At 38.7% G+C, this 22,600-nt stretch overlaps 1 protein-coding gene across 2 annotated transcripts in view; it reads left to right on the top strand.

Annotated features, from left to right (window-relative positions):
- The first annotated feature begins 6,200 nt into the window (after nucleotides 1-6,200).
- LOC126262225 (eukaryotic translation initiation factor 2-alpha kinase 1-like) overlaps nucleotides 6,201-22,600 on the top strand; it is a 157,030-nt gene continuing 140,630 nt past the window's right edge. Inside the window, exon 1 of one of the 2 annotated variants that reach the window (XM_049958673.1) lies at nucleotides 6,201-6,513. Coding sequence is in view for 1 of the 2 variants with exons in the window: in XM_049958672.1 (XP_049814629.1) it covers nucleotides 6,752-6,893 (142 nt within the window). In the remaining variant the exon portion in view is untranslated. Of the gene's footprint in view, nucleotides 6,514-6,566; nucleotides 6,894-22,600 lie in introns of those variants that run through there. The other variant, XM_049958672.1, reaches the window with a different exon arrangement.

The raw sequence follows: 22,600 nt of genomic DNA, 5'->3' as shown, positions 1-22,600 counted from the left end.
GAGAAGTGTGGAGCTCCGGCAGTGTCACGGATGCAGAAGGTTGTTGGCGAGTGTGTTTCAGTGAGTGGTGCTGTGTGCCATCTTGAGGTTGTTGTGATGTATTTTCCATTAATTGACGAGAATTTTTTGACGGTTGTCATGAGTGGTTTTTGAACTTGTGTTCAAATGTGAATATGGTCTTAAATGTTGCAAGGACTAGCTGGCAGTTATTGAATTAGTTTGGGTTGTTGCAATTGCGATTAAGTTTTCATGTGATTTTAAGTGCGGCACTGATCAGCTGAGCAGGCATTGTATTCGTTAGCTTTGTAGCAGTTTGTTGTTTAATTTTACAAGTGGTTTTAGGTGCTGCTCCGATCAAGTGGGCAGCTGTTGAGTTCATCTGAATTGTAGTTTTAAGTGCTACGTAGATTAGACAGGAAGCTGTTGGCAAGGTTGATGTTGTTGCAGATTTAGCTTCTTAGATGTTGAGTTGGATTTAATCACTGTGCAGCTCAAGCGAGGCTGCAGGTTGACACCGGTGGTCCTGATGGCTGTTGTGATTTGAAGGGGTTCATTGGCGATATTTACCACTTCTGTTAAGGCTGCAGTAGCAGGTACAGGATTCCATAGACACTATACTTCAGGGATTACGAAATCCTTTCCTTCTGCATCAGAAGGAAAGGATGATAACAGTTTGAAAATGTAGTGAAATAAGTACATCCTCCAGCTCTGAGTAGCTGCCATTAGTGTGTGCTCTAGTGGCGCTAGTGAGTTGCCAGTTCTGGTAGCTCATTTGGTTGCTGAAACAATTGGGTGTAATTACGATAAATCCCAAGCTCTCCATTCAATAATTGCTTGTGGGATCGAGCTCAGGTTCAGTACACTCCTATTAAAAGACAGAATTAATGTGCCACAATATGTTACTTATTTACAGTAATTGTAAATCACAACCACCGATTTATTACAAAATATGATATTCAGAACACTCTTAAGTTATGGAAATCTTTGCAGGTATCCAAAATGTCTAAAATATATATCTTTTTCACATAAATATCAAATGAAATTTAATTTGTTGTGAACGAATCTGGGAGAGCAATCCTGAGCTCTTCCTCAACAGAATGACCACAGGCCTGTTATTGTTTGTAAATGTAGTTTATTACTAAAAGATGCTAGAAATCAAACAATGGGAAATCCAGGAGGGAATGTAATAATATTATGATAAGGAAAGTTGCTACTCGGCATGTAGCAGAGATGCTGAATCGCAGTTAGGCACAACAAAAAAACTCTCACAATAAAAGTTTTCGGCCATTTGTCTTCGTCAGCAATAGACACACATATGCACACTCGCACACACACACACACACCCGACTACAGTTTCAGGCAACTGAAACCAGTGAGACTGCAGCTGTGTGTGTGACATGCTATAAATTCTTGCCTTGTAAAAGTAATTTTGTTAAGGGTAACAATTTTCAATGAAGATATGGTCCAAAATGAATACTTTACTCAGACATAAAAGTAATTACGATGTGCTTTACGTTCTTGTAGCTGGTACACGTAATTTATTTATTTTTTATTGATAACAAATGCTGTACTTAATGTATTATTTTCGTTAGTTTCTAACTGAAACTTACCATACATAAGTGCCTTACTAATAGATAACAAATGCAATTAAAATAAATAAGATATTAGTAGCTAATGAACCGATAATCACAGTTAAACAAGAATGAACTTAGCAAAGAAAGTCCACATGCACCAACAGCCATCCAGCAGTTGTCAAGAATGCTGGTGGAGAAATAGAACACCCCACCACAAGAAGTCCTCATCAACCTTGTGGTCATCACGGGAGAATGTTGCATAGTACGAACTGTCGAACTGGATCACACATCCTACTAATAATCATAGCCCGCGTTTTTTAATTTCCAGGGAACGATAATTAATTGCAGTGACCTCAGTGTTACTATATTTGAATAAGAGTTAAATTTCTGTTCATCTCATTGCGTATTTCTTTCAGTTACCGGAGGGTGTATACTGCACTGTACTGTACTATACTGTAGCAGTTCTTTCTACATATGGTACAACTTTCATCGGCTATGTTACTTGGCAGTGACACATGATGCGAAAGTTACTGCCATCATTAAATTTTGCATACCTGTATATATCAAATGTTTGTTAGGTCCACATGCTTTCCTCAGACACCCAACTCCTCCCAGAGCTAAATATCTTCAAATGCATCACTATCCTATTACACTCATTATTGTGATAACCTGGTCCTGAAAGCATAGCAGAGGAAATTCAACAAGAAATTAATTTCTATTCTGACATAATACATGACACTTTGTATAGTGTATTACGTCTTGTATAGGTTCAGGATACTACATGTTTCGTTTTGCAAGTTACACTGTTTTACATTTCTGAAAATTTAAAGTAAGTTGCCAATATCTGCAACACTTTGAAGTCTTATCAATGTTCGCCTGTACGTTTGTACAGATTTTTTATGACAGTACTTCATTATAACTAACTACATCAACTGCGATAAGTTTGATTTCATTGTTAACATAGCCTATAAAGTCATTAACATACAACCTAAGTAGGAAGGGTCCCAAACCGCTTTCCTTGGGCACACTCAGAGTTACTTCTAATCTGTTGATGACTCTCAATACAAGATAACATGTTGCATCCTCTCTATGATCGTACTTTCGAAAGTAAACATAGCAATGGTACTGAATAATATGCCTTTTGAAGTAATGAAATACTGTTTCTACCAGACTGCCTTAATCCATGGCTGTCAGAATGTTATTTGAGAGAAGTGTACTTCGGTTTTAACATGACTAATGTTTTTGGAAGCTGATTCTGTTAGAGATACATCATTATGTTTGAGCTCAGAACATGTTCTAAATTTCTGCAACAAATGGATGTCAAGCATACTGAACATACTTCAAAGCTATTTACAGCAAAACTATGTGTGCTTTCATGTCAGCCAACTCAATTAGCGATTAAAAAGCTAGCTATATTTCATTACCTCATCCTAACAATGAACATGCTAGAACTCTAACCACAGAGAACTGACAAACTGCCCATTGGCTTCTGTCTCAGGTTCTTCGGCCGACGTTCGTCAGATGATTTTTCTCACGTTTCGCCAGCATGAGTGGCTGGCATTGTTAAAGGTTCACCCTCCATTGCTGGTGGTGGACTGGAGCCGAGCTCGCGGCCGCAGACTATATGTACATGGCGCGCCAACGTTCGAGGGCTTCTCCGCCGTCGTTTCCAGTGAGGTTCTCTGCTACCTGCGACGGTGGGTGCACTGCAACACAGGAAGGCAAGTTCCGTTTACCTTGAGGCTTTCTTCTTTCTTGTTGAAGCTGTTCTCGTGTTTGTGTGCTTCTCTGAACAAGGGGGCGTGATCGTTCTTCTCTACAGCCAGAACTTTAGTGTCAGCAAATTTTACTACGTGGTCGGTCTCGCACAGCAAGTGATCTGCCACAGCCGATTTCTCCACGTGTCCCAATCAGCAATGTCGCTTATGTTCTGTGATTCTAGTGTTGATCGATCGTCGAGTCATTCCAACATATACTTTTCTGCATGTGCATAGTATACGGTATATTTTCGGCATTGCAAGTGGGTCTCTTTTCTCCTTTGACGACCTGAGGTACTCTTTGATCATCTTTGTCGGTTTATAATTAGTCTTTAAGCCGTGTCTGCGCAGGGTGCAGTCGATTGTGTCCGTCATTCTGGGAGTGTATGGCAGAAAGGTCGTGCCTGACATTTCTTTTTCTGGTTTGTCACTTCGTCAAGTGTTTGCGTCTGTTATACTTCTAATAACACTTGTGGAGTAGCCACTGCTTCTCAGAACACTTTCCAAGTGTTGTATTTCGCATTTGAGGTGCTGCAGCTTGGGTGGTGATTTGATAGTTTGTGCAGATATTGGTCCCTGTGTGTCGATTTTCGATAGACGCTGTGTCCCAGGTTTTAACTATCAATTGTGACCAGTACATCTAGAAATGATAGTTTTTTGTCCTTTTCTACTTCCATGAGAAATTTTATGCTGGCATAGAGACTACTCAAGTGTCTCAGGAAGTCACTGAGCTGTTCTTCACCATGGCTCCACACAACGAAGGTATCGTCGACGCATCTGTACCACACCTTAAGTTTACAATGTGCCAAGCCCAGTGCTTGTGCTTCAAAGTGTTCCATGAAGAAGTTGGCTGCCAATGGGCTGAGAGGACTACCTGTGGCGACGCCTTCCAGTTGTTTCTAGATGTTGCCTTTCCACGTGAAATAGCTCATGCTGAGACATGCATGAAAGAGCTTTGTGATGTCTTGTGGGCAGATGGAACCGATGTGCTCCAGAGTGTCACTGAGTGGCTCTTTTGTAAACAAAGAAACAACATCGAGGATGTCGTTTGGTGCACGTTTTAATTTCTTCAGCTTCTCAATGAAATGTCCTGATTCCTTTATATATGTGTCGGTCTTTCCCACATGTGGCTGGAACAGAGAGGCCGAGTGTTTTGCCAGTTTATACGTCGGTGAGCCAGGAGTGCTAACAATCGGTCTTAGTGAAACGTTATTTTTATGAATCTTAGGTAATCCAAACAGCCCAATCGGTCTTAGTGAAACGTTATTTTTATGGGTCTTAGGTAATCCACACAGACGAGGTGGTCAGGCTTCTGTGTTGTGCAGGTTCCTCTGTATGTACGCCAGCGGAGAAGACGCCTTGATTAACCGATTCGTATTCCGTGTGATACGCTGCGTCATTGTCCACATTTGGGTTTGCAGCTCGCACAGATAGAAGTGCAAAGCAACACAAAGAAAGTGCGTGAGTCCGAAAAAATGTCATTACGTGGGACAGTAGGGGAATTTTACACACTATACATGGAACTTGAGGAAGAAGAATCTGCATTTCATATTTTGGAAAGTCGAAGCATCAGTTTTTTCATCTGTTTCGTCAAATCGCAGCAAGAATTACTGAAATGAAACACAGTGTTACGAGCTGCCATTAGATCCCGTGAAAATCTGGTTTGTTTTAAGACTAACTTAGTTGCTAAACCAGTGCAAATTTTTGTGCAATAGGCATCTCTCGCTCAAAATCTTGCCCTTGAAGATATATAAGTTTTCTTTACATGTTGTATTTGGCTAAATAGCTCGAGAGCCTTACACATACCACATAAATATTGAACACTACCACTTGCAAAACTGTTTCATACACAATTTAGAGAGGTACTTAACAATAAAGAGGCCTGCCGCAAATTAGTATTTCAACAAACAACTTGCAGTGTCTAAAGGTTTCAGTGCATTTATTTATGTAACACTACAAATGCCTGACAATATACAAATAAATTCCACCTACTAATCCATCTGATTCTAGCCACAATACTTTTATCTCTTGCAGTCGCAGCCATGTTGCAATCCATTTCATTGTATGGTAACGGTATGTATAAAAATCCACTTTATAGATGTGGTAGAGGGCTAGTAATTCAGTACGCTCGTGTGGTACAATTCAGACTGCTGTCTCACTGCTTCTGTTAATCTGTCATTATTTATTATAAATTAAAAAAAAGAAATAATGAAACGAAATTTGAAGATTCTTGCATGGCCGTGATCAGGAGGAAATGAGCTTGTGGGTCAGGACGGATGACGTCAGTCGTCAAACTTTTTCCAAATAAACCTTGACGGTGCTGTGACATGACATGGCTTGACAAGACGGCCGGTGTGGATTCCATCATTTGAGAAGCATTGCGGAATGATGGGATGAGACGTGGCATGATGGCAGTGTGAACTAGCCTTTGTGCTCTCATCGTTTACATTTTAAACGTATTTCATCACACGATTCACGAAGCAGTTCAACTGTTACATATCGCTCCTGTATGCATCGCGAGGACGTGAGCGTTTACAAATAATTCTTTTTGCGTTCCAGTCGTTAATGGAACTGGAGAAAATCAATATAAGTAGTTCAACGAGAGCCACCTTCTGCCATACTCTTCACAGAGGTTTGCAGAGTACGGACGTAGACGTAGAAATACCTGTGACTCAACGAAATACCATCGAAGCTCAGTATGAGGTAAAACAGCTCCCATTTAGTTGTAAGTAGAACTGGCGTCATGAGGAGGTGCTAAAACATTTCCCTCTCCACATTTTACAGGTAAAGTGTGGCAATATTTGGCAACAACTGCCATGACTGATGAAAAATTTGAGTTGGGCTGGATATCGAACGAGAATCGTCTTGCATGCGTCATAGATAGTCTCGAATATTCACTCTCTACCACTCACATTCGACGGTTACAAATACTTAAACAGGTGCATTTTCTATACATAGCCAGTTATCACTAAGGCCATCCAGTTCCAACGTTTGTGTAAGAATTATCTGAGATGTTATTTAGCGGCAGGTCGGCGCACGCTTGAGTACGGTGCGGTATCGGCGTGTGAGGTCTGGTTTGGACTTGTCAGGTTGTCTTTTTGTATTGTTGGTTGTAAGTGGTGACTTGTGTGTGTTAGCCGATAAGCAGAAGTTGGAGAAAAAGTTTCACAGGTGCTGCAGCTGTGAGTATGCTATCAGGCAAAAAAAAAAAACAATATATATATATATATATATATATATATAAAGGCTGCATTTTCGATTCAGTGTCTTTGTGGCGTACAGAAGTCAGGTTTTTTCGAAGTAAATAAATGGCCAGTTCTGTAATAGCAAACGCTTTAAGTAAGAAAAGAGAATTTCTCATTCACAGAATTATTTCATACATGGAATTGTTATTTAATCTAACTGCAAAAAAGAATACCGATGTTACATTTGTCAAATGTCTACCCTGAACCCGTGAAAATGAAGACAAGACACTGCTGCTTGTTTTCAAATATGTTTGTTTTTGTTTTCTCCTTTCATAGAGCATTAGTATTCTTTCGTTCATGGAATGATTTAATCAGTGGTAAGTTTGCTTATCAGTTTCATTGCAACCCATCGAAGAATGCGGAATTAAACTTTTGATGAGATAATATGTGCAGAATTATTGATTACTCAAAAAAAAAAAAAGGCGGAAACGATGGTATTTCGATTTAGGTAAATAGGGGAATTTATGAAAGAACATGTACGTGTATCATATACTGCACACTGACAAATAAATAGACAGAAAATTTAATTTCACATAAGCATGTTCTTGAGAAATAGACAATTATGACACTTTGAAACGAAATAAGATCTTTGTGCTTAATAGTATTTGCATTAATGCACAAGAAAGGTGTGACCTCACGATACATGGAGTTAAATTCATGATTATACATTCAGTGTAATTTGTTAGTCTCCATCACCATTTAATCAATTTCCACAATTTTTGCAGCAGTAATGTACTAAATTGTTCTTCCTGTACACAAATGATGTATTTGGCTAATCCAGTTTATGATTTAGAAGGATCTTGTAACCATTTTAAGTACTAGAGGTAGTGGTTATAAAGTAAATTTTACGTTGAATTTAGTATTTTCAGCACACAATAAAGCTGTGTTGACAGCGACACAGTTTGAGATTCACAACTCATAATTCGGCTGCCCACGTTTAGAGCATCAAAATGCATAGCTATTTGTTAACATTGGTTTATTGTGTAGTGTACACTAAATAAATATAGCACTGCAGATGTGCCTTTGTAATGAAATAATTGTGTACATTCAGTTATCATCTAAGTAATAAAGTTTTAGATGTAAAATATCACCAACTGAGATTTTTTTGTATCTTCTCCATGTTACTTAATTGTACCAATCCTAACATTTTGTGTAGTTTAAAGTTTCAACGTATCTTGTGTGAAGTATATTTTAGTATATTTGCACAGTAACATATGATAGTAGAACGCTAAAAAGTGCGCACCATGAATAATCTGATCTAGCAATGTAAATTGAATTATGTTTTTTTGAAATTATTACCATCTTTTGCACAAATTGGGTGGCATTTAACTAGAAAGAAAAATAAATGGTTCATTCAGATTTACAACAGGAAATGACATACGAAAAACAAGTTTAAAGTTTTGGGTGTACTCAGTGGTGAAAATTTACGCCAAAAATATTACATTGTGGGTCTTTTGAAATAATTAGGCTCAATTCTAATGCCTTAAGAGTAGTTGCCAAATTTAGGTAGACATAAGTGAATAGTCTATTATAGCTTGCATATTTTTATCCACTGGTGCCCTGCGGGAGAATAATTTTGGTTAATTATTCTCTTATAGATTCTGGTTAGAGTTGCCATTGATAGTGGTCATGTGTGCGTGAGGGTTTAGAGAAGTGTCAGATTCTACTCACATGCTTTGACCCGTGACGTCGTCATATGGCGGAATGGCTATTCTAAGCGTCTCCAGTATGGTGCCTATTATGTCACTACATACACACGGCAACAAACACAAAAATGCATATAAAGAAGACAATAATATCTCCCGCCAAAATACAATCAAATTAACAGGACAACCATGGGAAAATTTGGGTTTTAGGGCGTGGACAAACTACATATAACAGTAAAAAAACACACTTCAATCCCAAAACATACAAAATGAAAAAAAAAGGGAAAAAAATCTACAGGAATCGGCCACTTCCCTTGACCTGTGCATGAGATATGCTTGCTTGTGTACGTGGGTGTGTGTGTTTAGTTCACTGAAGAAGGTTGTGCTCAAAAGCTATAATATGTAAGTGTGTCTTCATTGGGCCACAACTCAACGGGTCATCTTTCCCATGAGTATCAATTTATCCTTTGCATATTTTGTTGTGATCTTCAATTTGAAGACTGGTTTGGTGCAGCTCTCCTTGTTACTTTGTCCTCCGCAAGCCTATCTCAGAGTAACTATACTGCAACTTACATCCTTTTGAATCTGCATACTATATTCATTTCTTGGTCTCTCTCTACACTGTAGACCCCCCTGCCCCCCTCTGCCCCCACATTTCCCTTCAGTAGTAAATTGGTCTTGATGTCTCATCTGATCCTTCTTCTAGTCATGTTGTGCCACAAATTGTTTTGCTCCCCAATTCTGTTAAGTACCTCCTCATTAGATATGTGACTATACATCTGATCTTCAGCATTATTCTGTAGCACCACATTTCAAAAGCGTATATTCTCTTATTGTCTAAACTGCCAATCATCAATGTTTCACTTCCTTACATGACTACACTCCATCCAAATACTTTCAGAAATGCTTTTATTGCCATTGTCGGTCTACATTTTATATCCTCTCTACTTAGGCCATCACAGTTATTTTGCTGCCCAAATACCAAAATTCCTAATATGATTTTCTCAGCATCACATTATATAATTTGACTACATTCCATTATCCTTGTTTTGCTTTTGTTGATGTTCATCTTGTATCTTTCTTGCAGGACACTGTCCATTCCACTCAACTGCTGTTCCAAGTCCTTTGCTCCCTCTAACAGAATTACAATATCATTGGCAAACCTCATAGTTACGACTTCTTCTCCCTAGACCCTCTGACTTCTTCTCCCTAGATCCTAATTCCTACTCCTAATTTTTCTTTTGTTTCCTTTACTACTCGCTCATTATACAGATTGAATAACATCGGGGATAGGCAACAACCCTGTCTCACTCCCTTCTTAAGCACTGTTTCCCCTTTCGAGTCCCTCGGCTCTTATAACTGCCATCTGGTTTCTATACATATTGTAAATAGCCTTTCACTCCCTGTATTTTAGCCCTGCCACCTTTAGAATTTGCTAGAGATTATTCCAGTCAACATTATCAAAAGCTTTCTCCAGGTCTACAAATGCAATAAATGACAAGTCATAGGGTCAATACTAACTTGCGTGTTCCTCCATTTCTCCGGAATCCAAATCGATCTTCTCCAATGTCGGCTTCTACTGGTTTTTTTCATTGTTCCGTTAAGAATTTGTGTTAGTATTTTGCAGCCATTACTTATTAAACTGATAGGTCATTAATGTTCACATCTGTCAGCACCTGCTTTCTTTGGAATTGGAATTATTATATTCTTTTTTAAGTCTGAGGGTATTTTGCCTGTCTCGTACATCTTGCTTACCAGATGGAAGACTTTTGTCATAGATCACTCTCCCAAGGCTATGGGTAGTTCTAACAGAATGTTGTCTACTCCCAGGGCCTCATTTTGACTTCCAGTACTCTATCAAATTCTTTGTATCTCCCATATCATCTTCATCTGCATCCTTCTCTATTTCTATATTATTGCTGCCAAGTACATCTCCCTTGTACAGACCCTCTACATTCTCCTTCCATCTTTTAGTTTTCCCTACTTTGCTTAGCACTGGTTTTCTACTGAGCTCTTAATGTTCATACAGGTGATTCTCTTTCCTTGAAAGGTCTTTTTAATTTACCTATAGCCAGCATCTATCTTTCCCCTAGTGATATATGCTTCTACATCCTTGTATTTATCCCCTTAGCCATTCCGGCTTAGACATTTTGCATTTCCTGTCTATCTCATTTTTTAGAGATTTGTGTTCCCTTTCACCTGTTTCAGTTACTGCATTTTTATATTTTCTCCTTTTATCAATTAAATTCTTGTGTTACCCAAGAATTTTTACTATCCTTCATCTTTTTACCTATTTGTCCTCTGCTGCCTTCAGTCTTCCATCTCTCAAAGCTGCCCATTCTTCCTCTGCTGTAATCCTTTCTCCTGTTCTTATCAGTCATTCCCTAATGCTTGCTTTTAAACTCTGAACAACATGTGGTTCTTACATTTTATTCAGGTCCCATCTCCTTGATTTCCTACCTTTTTGGAGTTTCATTTTTAATCCACAGTTCAAAACCAATAAATTGTGGTCAGAATCCACATCTGCCCCCAGAAATGTATTACAATTTAAAATGTGTTTCCGAAATCTCTCTGAAACCTTCCAGTGTCTCCAGGTCTGTTCCACACAATCAACCTTCTTTCATGATTCTTAAAGCAAGTGTTAGCAGTGATTAAATTATGCTCTGTGCATAATTCTACCAGGTGGCTCCCTCTCTTTCCTTTCCCCCAGTTCATATTCACGTACTGTTTTTCCTTCTCTTCCTTTTCCTACTGTTGAATTCCAGTCCCACAAGACTATTAAATTTTTGTCTCCCTTAACTATCTGAATGATTTCTTTGATCTCATCATACATTTCTCCAATCTCTTCATTATCTGTGGAGCTAGTTGGCTTATAAGCTTGTACTACTGTGGTGGGTGTGTTCTTCTTGTTTATCTTGGCCACAATAGTGCATTCACTGTGCTGTTCATAGCAGTTTACCTGGATTCATATATTTTAGTAATTATTAAACCTACTCCTGCATTACCCCTAGTTGATTTTGTGTTTATAACTCTTTACTCACCTGCCTAGAATTCCTGTTCCTCCTGCCACTGAACTTCACTAATTCCCTTAAATCTTTCTCTTTCCCTCCTTAAATTTTCTAACCTACCTACCCGATTAATGGATCTGACATTCCGCATTCTGATCCATGAAATATCTGTTTCATTTCTCCTGATAACATCTTCCTGAGTGGTCTCTGTCTGGAGATGCAAATGGTGTACTATTTTACCTTCAGAATATGTTACCCAAGAGGATGCTGTCGTCATTTAACCTTATAGTAGAGCTGCATGCCCTCGGGAAAAATTATGGCTGTAATTTCTCCTTGCTTTCAGCCGTTCAGAGTACCAGCACAACAAGGCTGTTTTGGCTGGTGTTACAAGGCCAGATCAGTGAATCCAGATTGTTGCCCCTGTAACTACTGAAAAGGCTGCTGACCGTTTTCAGGAATCACACATTTGCCTGGCATCTGAGCAGATACCTCTCCATTGTGGTTGCACTTCCAGTACAGTTATCTGTATTGCAGAGGCATACACACCTCCCCAACAATGCCGCGGTTCAGGGTTCATTGGGAGATCCTAATATTGTTGTCACTCCAACCTGGAGTTTCCATTGTTTGATTTTGCTCTTACGGAAACAGTAATTACGATTATTTGGCTTTCAAACACATGTATTTTGTATGCACATCTTAAAGTGGGTTGGAATATGAAGAGCAGTTTTGTAGTATCCTTATTTTGTGATTAAACTTTTTAGCTACCCAGTAATAATATTTTTAGCCACCCAGTAATAATAATAATGATATTTTTAGCATATTAGGTCTGCTATGAGGAACAACAGGCCAGTCATCACACTAATGTAACTGAGAAATAAGAAACTTAACAAAGTGCAAAAATATTAAAAGATTTTTTAACTTTGCAGTTATGATTAGCACTGCTATAAGAGAAATACACAGTCTAACAAATTCTTCACAATTACTAAAAAACTTATATATTTATTACTGAGCCTGAAGATGGTGACAAATGCTGTGTCGTGAGCCTTGGCATCAAAATCAAGTATACTCTTTTAGCTATTAGTGTCTTGCACAGGTCTGTCTGAAAATAGACTGGTGTAGAAGTTTCTGGCATCAGTTGTCTTTTAAAGCCTGGTAGGCTGTTGATGTCCTTTAACGTTAGACTGGATGGAGATTTTTAACTAAGACACAATTTCACAAGTTTATTTGAAAAATATTCATAACCAGGATGACCACACCTTTTTTTTTTCCTCTGTAAATGCTGCTGAAACTTCTGGTAGAAGGGTTTCTGTAAAATATTTCTGTATTTCATCTTTCCATCCAGTTAACAGGATAGGATTCTGGTGAACATACTTCACAGGAGAACTAGATGAAGAAGTAACTAAGAAACTGCAAGTCACCATTAGTATTAAAATTATTTTAAGAAGATACTTAATTTAGTTTCTGCACTGGTTGTAATCTGAAAATTTGTTTATTATAATGATACTCATGTAATACTAGGAACAGAAAGTTGTCTCAAACTGGAAGTCAACAGCAGCAAAGTTCCAGATTCCAGTTGGGATACATATAGCAAGAACAGGCTAGGCACTGGCGGGAAGGGGGGGGGGGCATACGTGTTGCTATAATGTCTGCAGTATCTAGTGAGGTTATTACGGATTCTGAATGTGAAAGATTCTGGGTAAAGGTAAGCATCAGTGGTGGGTCAGACATGGTAATTAGATGCTTTTTATAGACACCAGTATGAGGAATGTCAACTGTAGAATGGAAGGAAATCATATAATTAAAATTGGAACCAGAGAAAGGGATTTGTATGAGATTATTTTTCAATGGATCATCTGAAAAATTACACCCAATAGATAGTTACAGAACCAATGCACAAGGGCAATGACTTACACCACATAGTAACTAATACCCTGAACTTTTCAAATCAATTTACATTGAGGAGGGTACGAGCGGCAATAAAGCTGTGTTAGCATCAGTAACTACAGGTATTACTAGAAAAGTTTAAATAAAATAGGAAAATATTTTTGATTAGCAAGAACGACAGTGTAGAAATTGCAGAGTATCTAAGTAGTAAACTTCTAATATTCAGCTCTGAGGACGAAACCATGGTGCACAAATGGGTAAAACTGAAAAGCATTGTAGAATATATCTTAGATGAGTGTGTGGGGAACAGTATTGTGAGGGATTGAAAAAACCCACTGTAGTTTAATAGCTGCGTTATTAAGTTGCTATAAAACCAAAGAACTTCTCCAATTTAAGTTAGTCTGGTAGACAAACAAAACTTGAATGAATGTATGGGGAGGGTGAAATGAATTTCAAAATAAAATTTTGCCAAACAATCTGACAAAAAATCCTAATAAGTTTTGGTCTTACATAAAATCAGTAAATGGACTGAAATCATCCATTCAATCAGTGGCACTGAACAACAGAAAAAGTCCAAAATAATTTAAATTCAGTTTGAAATTCGTGGAAGAAGATAATAAGGTTCCTCTTTTTAATCGTCGAACTAACACAAATGTTGGATATTGAGATAAGTGATTGCAGAGTAGCAAGTCAACTAAAACTGCTCTATGTTGTAAAGCAACAGGATGGGGTGAGATAGCTGTGAGGTTATACAAATATTATCCAAAAGAAATTGGTCCCCTTCTAGCAGTAATTTATCATAGGTCACTGCTACAATGATGTGTAATGAACAATTAGGAAACACTGCAAGTCGGTCCCAATTTCAATAAGCTTTACCAGACAGACGTGTATAATTATAGGCCTAAATTGTTGCTGATGTCCATTGGTTATAAAATTAAGGAGCATGTTTTATGCTTATGTGGTATAACATTTTTGGAGAACAAAAATCTCCATAAATATCGACGTAGATTCCACAAACAGAGGCTTCCAAAACTCAGCTTGCACTATTAATCTTAAGAGATCCAGAGCGCTGCAGATGAAGGTGCTTAGGTTGCTACCATGTTCCCTGACATTCAGAAGCCATTTGGTACAGTTCCACAGAGTCATTTAGTGAACAGAATATACCTTAGAGTATTGGGCCAGATTTTTGATTGAATACAGGACTTCCTTGCAGATGGAACTCAACATGTTGTGCGTAATGGAACAAAATTGATAAATGTAAAGGTAATTTTGGGAGTGCACCATGATGTTGTTACAGGACCACTACTATTTACAATTTATATTAATAATCTAGTGGATAACGTTGGAGGATCCATCAGGCTATTCATAGATGATGCAGTTACCTACAGGGAGGTTGTAATGCCAGAAGACTAGCAAAATGCAGGAAGACCAGCAGAGCACCAACGATCCATGCAGGTACTACCAGTGAACCAGGAACATAAGTAAATGCAATGTACGGTACATGAATAGACAACGAGTTCCACTACTGTTTGATTAAACTGTTGATGACAGTTTGAAACTGTAATCTCCATAAAAAACCTAGAAATAACCAATTAGAGTGAACTAAAGTTGAATGACCACATAACACAAAGTAGATGTCAGACTATCAGTGGAAGGAAATGTAATAGATCCACAAAAGCAATGGCTTGTAAAACACTTGTTTGCCAATTCTTGAGTATTGTTGATTATTCTGGGACTACTAGCAAGTAGGATTCATAGATGAGATAGAAAAGACCTAACAGAGTGGCGTGTTTTGTCGCGGGATCATTAATGGAGGTACTCAGCAAACTCAGGCCGCAGGTATAAAGTAAAGGTGTTGTGCATCTTCTTCTGTGCTGTCCACATATCATTCAGGGGGAAAAAATTCTTCAGATATACAACACTTGAGTCATTAAAGTCATTTATTGGTTGGAGTTTGGTGTAAATGGTTGTCAGAGTACATGGAAAAATCTTCACATGACTATGCCCTTAATATTATTAAATATGTGTCCCGAAGGGGTACAGTTTCAAGATCATCATAATCTAGTTGCATGTGCACAGTGGGTGAAACACCTACTGGGATTAAAGAACTAGAAGGCACACACATAGTAGTCTGAATTTTCTGCATTTTCTGTAAAAAATATGTAGATCCATCAACAAAAAATGATCCCTCTTTGAATAAACTTCCACACTTTGACTCTCAGAATAATAGACTAAGACAATGTGACATTATATAATACCATATCCTAATCTCTGCTTGTGATATGCCCTCTTCCACAGAAATATAAATCAGTTTTCATTCTGCTTCTGCACTAATAGCCTAAATTCAAGGTAGCCCCCATCTGTATGTATAACTACATACTTACATGAAGAAGGTGTCTAAGTTAAAGGATAGAACTTTCCAAAAAAGATTGCTTCAACTTACCTCATTCTGAAATAAAATATCTTACAATGTTTCTCAGCCATTTGCATAATATTTCTACAGCTATAATACTTTTCCTAAATGAGTGCCCAAGACTTAACGTGCTATATGAATTTCATACCTCTTTGCATTTGAGGATAGAAGGCAAAAATAAGAATTAGCAGTTGCAACAGTTAAGGAGGCAATGCTTTGGGACAGTGTCACATACATACAATGGCTGCAGTTCAGCAGGTAGACTGCACCCGTACCCTCCACTGAAAAGACTCACTTTCCTCTATCCTGCTTCCCTCCCAATCCACTCTTTTGTCATCTCCTGCTGCACAAACACATCAGTTGCGGTGCCTGTGTGTCACATCCCTATTCAATTGATTTCTGATTGAGTGCCACATCCAGAAGAGTCTGACGGAAATTAGATATCTGGGCCTCTAGCGTACACCCTTCAATCAGAGTAGGTTGCAGTTATACAACATTAAACACTCGTACTCTCACCCTTGACATGTTTAAAGTGTATGAGCTTGGGATGCACATTCTTCCTATGAACTAGCGATACAGTTTGTCGGAATTAAAGAAGACAAAGGTTCCCCCCAATGATGTGTGAACAATCCCCAGCATGCATTAACTTGCCAAGAACAACAGTCGTCCCATTCATCAATATGCGATGCATTGAGAAAATGAAAAAAATCAAAAATATAAAAACACTTGATAATTAATGATTCCAGGAAAAGTGTGAATGATTACACACTGTCAGCTTGCTAATGAAATTTTGCCAATGCAGTAACAAAACTTCAGCTGATAGAAATACTGCAGGACATACAATTTTGCCAACACCTTGGTCTAGCCATAGTATTAAGCTGCCGGAGGAAGAAGACATCAGTTACCTGTATCAGGGAACTCGCTTCCTTGTATGGAACTTATGTAATACCAGATTCATCTGGCATCAAATAGACTGGGGTTAGTCAATCTTTTTTACCTACCACCCACTTTAGTAACTGTTAGCAGCAAAATTCTCAAAAGCCCACTGATTCGTCAGTAATGGCGATTAATAAAATAAGGAAGTACCTTTACTTTACAAAATTTGTAAAGCAGAGTTGCACCAGGCAAAAGCATATAACAACAATTACTTACCAAATACTTTGTTAAAGGTTTATGAAAATGTTTTTAAAACCCCTACCAGCTATTGCCCACCATGAAAGCTGGAATGTAGAGACTAAATTGACTACCACTGACTAGGAATTTCTCACTGGTGTCCTCTTCCCATCGTACAGCAAACCGACAATCAGGTATCAGCAAATGGCTTGTAGCAGAACAACTCCTTTACCTAACACATACGGTATAGAGTTCTGTCTACGACAACATGACAGCACCATAAGTGTGTGTACAAAATAAATTCTGCAGGGCAGTAACAGGCTTTGAAGTTTATCTCACTGCTGAGTATACCTGTAATTCAATTTTAAGTGGAACTGGACTGATTATGGCAAAAATCAGCTTACTAATCATTAGGGAGAACATCAGTTTACTGAATACAATGAAACATGAAAGAAATCCCTTCCAGGTTACATTCAAATTAATTTGGAAACACTTGACCATTGTGGTACGTAATGAAACACAATAGACACAAATAATAAAATCACTGAGTGCCGTAATGTGATACTGAATGACAATGCAGTCAGTTAACAGAAGTGCACACAAACGAATATACACGTGCACGTGCATGTGAAATAATTTAACCAAGTTGCTTAGCGCTATGCAACATAAAACATTGTATAAACAAAGTACGAATATCTTATTTTAGGCAAGCAAAGTGCTTCTTAGTATTTTCAAACTTTCGACTCTAACTTCTGTGAGTTTTTAACTACAATAATGGATACATAATTTTTCTTGATGCAGGAACTGATTTTAATAAATAGGGAGAAAGTAGCAAGATTCAGCACACAGTTTTAACTGTATGTCACCTGTATTCTTTCATAAAATCAAGCTGTTCAGATTTGAGACTGTTGCTGCAGAAGACAATACTGGCATGTTGCCAACTTAGATGTATAACTGCAGTCCCCACCTCCAGTCCCAAAATTGTCAGCAAGCCGTCACTTGTTTAAACATTATGGATGTGCTTTTGTATCAACTTGGTCATTTTGAACATCTCGATGAGCTTTTACAGTGCACTCAGCATAGTATTTGGGCCATCAAGCATAGGCGCATCTCTTTTTGTCAAGTGCCAGAATGGGAAGTCCTATATATTGTGCCCCACACAGCACAGTTAATATTGTTGCACCAACAGCCAGCGGAAGATACCAAAGACCAGTCAGCAATTACTCATTCAGCATACTGAAAGATACAACCAGTAGATATAATTGCAATCTACTTTTGGTAGACACAATCGAGAACCACTTCACTTATGCTTTAGTTAATGGGTATTTCAATGGTGTTTTAGTTCCAGTCTCATTGCTACTTGAGCAATGCTAATAAGACACATTCTCACAACATTTAACTATATTCGGCACGGAGCTGAATTTTTTCCCCAGTAATAGGAAAATAAATTATCATCCCTATTTTGAAACCAGAGAAAACATCACACTTCACTAATAACTATGGGCCAATCTGCCTAAGGAATGGCTTATATACAGTGCTGGAGCAGGTGTACGATTTGAAACATTTGGAGATCACAATCCAAAAGGCTTTTGTCCCTCAACATCTAATTGCCCTGCAAAATATGTAAGAAACTACTTTTCACCACTACTTACATTCTACACTGTATGTTGGAGGTTTTTGGGGGTGCCTTCTAGTCTTTATGCCTACCACAGTCAATGAAGAACAAAAGAAGTCAGCTGGGGAAAAAAAGTTCGTGTAGTCGCAAATTTTTACACAGTGGTAGAGGGAGTGCAATGAGCAACATACTAAAAATCATGACCAATGGGACATGAGTATTGGGATGGTGGGGCATTGAAAAGTCACTTTTTTATTTTTTTTTATTTTTCATGAATAGCTCAAAAACTTCAGCTTCTGACAAAAATGTTTCTCGGGACAAAATTAAAGTGCATTAAATTGTCTACAAAAGAAGCTCTTATTCATTTTTTATCTATGTCTAATAGTTCGCTGCAGGGGTTGGAAAAATCAGAGATTATTAAAAAGTTTGTATTTACAGTATAAAATTAATGTTTAAATGAAATGTGTGAAAAACAAATATTAAATGTGTGTACCACATCTAAGTGCTTGGATGCTGTATTAGGGAATAAGTTGTGTTTTGGGGATGCAACAGGTTGGGGGGGAGATACGTATGTATTGGGTAGAAGAGCGAGAGAAGGTACTTTCCAGTTTTGATATAGCTGATTTCATGAATGTGAAAACATGTGGTGCCCCAAGAACTAAATCTGAATACACAAAACTTTTTTTTATCTCAAATGACTGGTAGTTATCGACTTAATATTACTAAGTCTATTTCAGTGGCCCAAGGTATGTGTGTATATGTTATTAAAATGAATAAAGATCACACTTTTCTGATTCAGCTTCGGGAATTACACCCTCGTATAATTAAATCCAAGACATCCAACAGATTTTTAAATACCCGGAAATATACACAAAAATATTTGTTCATATTCCCTTAATATTACCTTAAATGGAATACTGAAAATCTGAAATGGAAAAAAAAGCCAGAATGATTGAGAAAATCCTGTTGTGCCCTATCAGTAAAATAAACAAAAAATGCCACATAAATACACTCTTCCCCCCACCCACACCACCCCTCCTGAAGTTTTGAAACAAGGAATAACCTTAAAAAAATAATCTTATTCAACACTGATGCCATCTACAACACATTATTTGTTTACAGAACTTTAAGTCTGATCATGTTAATGGAGTTATTGCATTACCACTATGCATTCTGTTTTTAATTGTTTACTGGCATAACTAAAACTAAACAAAATGTGTTCTGGAAGATGCAATTTTTGGCTTGTGTAGAGAAATTATGGCCCATGGCCAGTACCTCTAGATGAATGTGGAAAATTCACATTGTAATTGGTTGGTAGGTTTTGATAGTCTAGGACTGAATAAAGATAATTCTTATCTCTCCAGTTCGTCACAGTATTGTGCAGCCATGCCAAGTTGACTGCTGAATTTGTGACTCTGTTTGCATGTATTTCTGTGTTTGCACACCAAAGAGAAGCTCCCAATTCCTAGAGAATTTTGATCTTGAAATGTCACATTACTTTTTTCTTTTTTTCTAGTGCAGAATTTAATTTTTTCATTCATGCAGTTGGTTCACAGATTGAGCATAGATGTAAGCAACTACAGTATAGCAATGCCATGTGCTTCAAAGGCACTAAAATTTCTTTTTCATGTCAGTTAGATGTATGATCAATACAAAATGGCAGTTCACTACTCGCCACATAGGAAAGGCGGTCAGCGGCAGAAAGTCACACTGAATGTAGACTGTTAGATAATGTAATGAATCAGACAAGAGTTGTTCTTCAGAGGTAGAAACACGTACAAACATTCACATACACCTAACTCAGAAACGCAACTACTGTCATCTCGACACTTTGGCCTGACTGCAGTGGACTGTGATCCCAGTTGGGGCAGGTAGTGGGGGTTCAGAAGAGGCCTGAGATGGAAAGGGAAGGGGTTGCCAGGTTAGGGCTAGGGGAAGATACTGTATTTGTAGTGTGCGGGAACAGGATGGTGGGTTGGTAGGCGAAGCATAGTGAGACAGTATTGTGGGTTTGGGGAGGGGGGGGGGAAGAAGGTTGAAGCAGGGAAGGGGAAAGAACTATGGAAGTGTAGTGGGAGGACAGAAGGCATGTGTGAATCTAGAGAAGGAGCAGGAAAAGGTGTAGAAGCAGGCAGAGGATAGAGGCTAGCAGAGGTTGGAACCAAGGGGCATACAGGAATAAAGGAGATGTTGCAGGGAGAATTTCCATATGCGTAACTCGGAAAGGCTGGCGGTAGTGGGAAGAATGCATATGGCATGGGCTGCGAAGCAGTCTTTGAAGTCAGGCTCACTGTGTTGGCTGGCACGCTCTGCAAGTGGATTGTCCAACTGTGTCTTGGCCACAGTTTGGTGGTGGCCATTCATAGCTTTCACAGGTGACCATGCCTGTGACAGAACTGGAGTAGGTGGCAATGGGAGAATGTATGGATAGGTCTACTATCTACATCTATTATAGGGATGTCATCCATGTGGCTAAGGGATATGAGGAAGAATATATTGGGGATGGATAAGGATATTGAGTAGGTTGCGTGAGTGTCAAAATACCACTCTGGGGAGGAGGGTTATCTGGCAGGATGTTTCTCATACAAGAAGTAGTTGTAACCCTGGTGGACTGTATGATTCAGATATTCGAGTCTTGGGTGGTGCTGAGTGACAGTGAGGGTACATTGGGGGGTGGTAGGTTTCTGGGAAGACAGTGCAAGAGGGGTAATTTCAGTCTGTGAAGGCCTCACCGAGTGTGACTTTGCTATATTTGGAGAGGGACTGATTATCATGGCAGATGTGACAATCATGCATTATTTGATTGAAAGCATGTGGACACTTTTTGGTGGACATTAATATGGAGTGTGTCCACTATTGTCTTTATGATGGCTTGAACTTTGCTGGGACACTTTCAGTGAAATATCTGGATGTCTGTGGAACAATGGCAACCCATTCTTAATCAGGAGCCAAACCCAGACTAAGTAGTGGTGTAGGACACTGGGATCTGGAGTCAAGTCAATGTAACTCATCCCAGAGGTGTGCCATTGAGTTCAGGTTGGGATTCTTGGCCAAACCAGTCAATTTAAGGAAATTTACTGTCCATAAACCATTGCCCCACGTATGCTGCTTTATGACAGGATGTGGTGCCATGCTGATAAAAACAATCATCATCCCTGAACTGTTCCTCTAGTGTACACAGTACACAATACTGTAAAAAGTGTTCATATACTTCTGCATTTATAATTTTCTTAAGTGCTAGAAGGGAACCACACCATCACCACAAAAAATGCCTCCATAATGTAACATCACCTCCTCCATACTTCACTTTTGGCGCTATACATAACGGCTCGTAATGTTCTCCAGGCATTTGCCAAACCCAAGCCCTTCCAATGCCACAGGATAAAGCATGATTAATCACTCCAAATCAGCTGTTTCAATTCATCACTCTTTACACCACCTCAAGCATTACTTAGCATTTACTACAGAAGTGTGCTGCTTATGAGGAGCTGATCGACCATGGTACCTCATTTTTTTAACTCCCTAAGCACAGTAATTGTGCTAGATGGACTACTGGTAGCACTGTGGAACACGCGAGTGATTCCTTCTGCTGATTTCATGTGATTTTTTTACGATCACTCTCTACAATATTTGCTGATCCCTGTCCTTCCCTATATGAGATCTGCCTGGTCTAGGTTTAGCTATTGTTTTTCCTTCGCACTTCCACTTCAGTCACAACACCAACAGCTGGTTTGGGCAGCTGAAGAAAGGGTAATATGTCCCTGATGGATTTGTTACTCAGGTGACATCCAACAACTAGTCCACTTTCAAAGTCACTGAGCTCTCCTGGCTGACCCATTCTGCTAGTACTCCTTCTCTAATGACAACACAGTACTCCCCAACTCCTTTTATACTTGCAGGTCTGTCTCTCGTGATATCTAGCGGTCAAGTCTGTCTTACATAGGGGTGTCTGGAGTGAATCTGAAACAGATGAGGCTTTTAGAATTTTGGGTGACTAGGAAGGATTCTTCTAGATGGTCCATGAATAGGTTGGCATAGGATGGTGCCATTTAGGTGCCTTTGGCTGTACCATGGATTTGTATGTAGGAGAAGAAATTGTCAGCAGGCCATCACAGGTTGTCTTCATCCACAGACACGTTATAATACTTTTGTGATTCTTTTATCTTGCAAAGAGGGAGAGTGTCATGTGAATTTAGGATGAATCATATGCACGTATACTGCTGCTATTTTATGATGCTCTGGATACTGATGACTTGATCAGCATGCCAAGGTGTTGGACTGACTACTTTCTGCAGCACAATACGAGCTGAATGAGGAAGTGACAGGGAAAAGATTGAAGACACAA

Source organism: Schistocerca nitens, chromosome 6 (assembly GCF_023898315.1).
Source record: "Schistocerca nitens isolate TAMUIC-IGC-003100 chromosome 6, iqSchNite1.1, whole genome shotgun sequence".
NCBI lineage: Eukaryota > Metazoa > Arthropoda > Insecta > Orthoptera > Acrididae > Schistocerca > Schistocerca nitens.
Note: the sequence above shows the minus strand (reverse complement) of the source record. Positions and strands in the feature narration are given on the sequence as shown.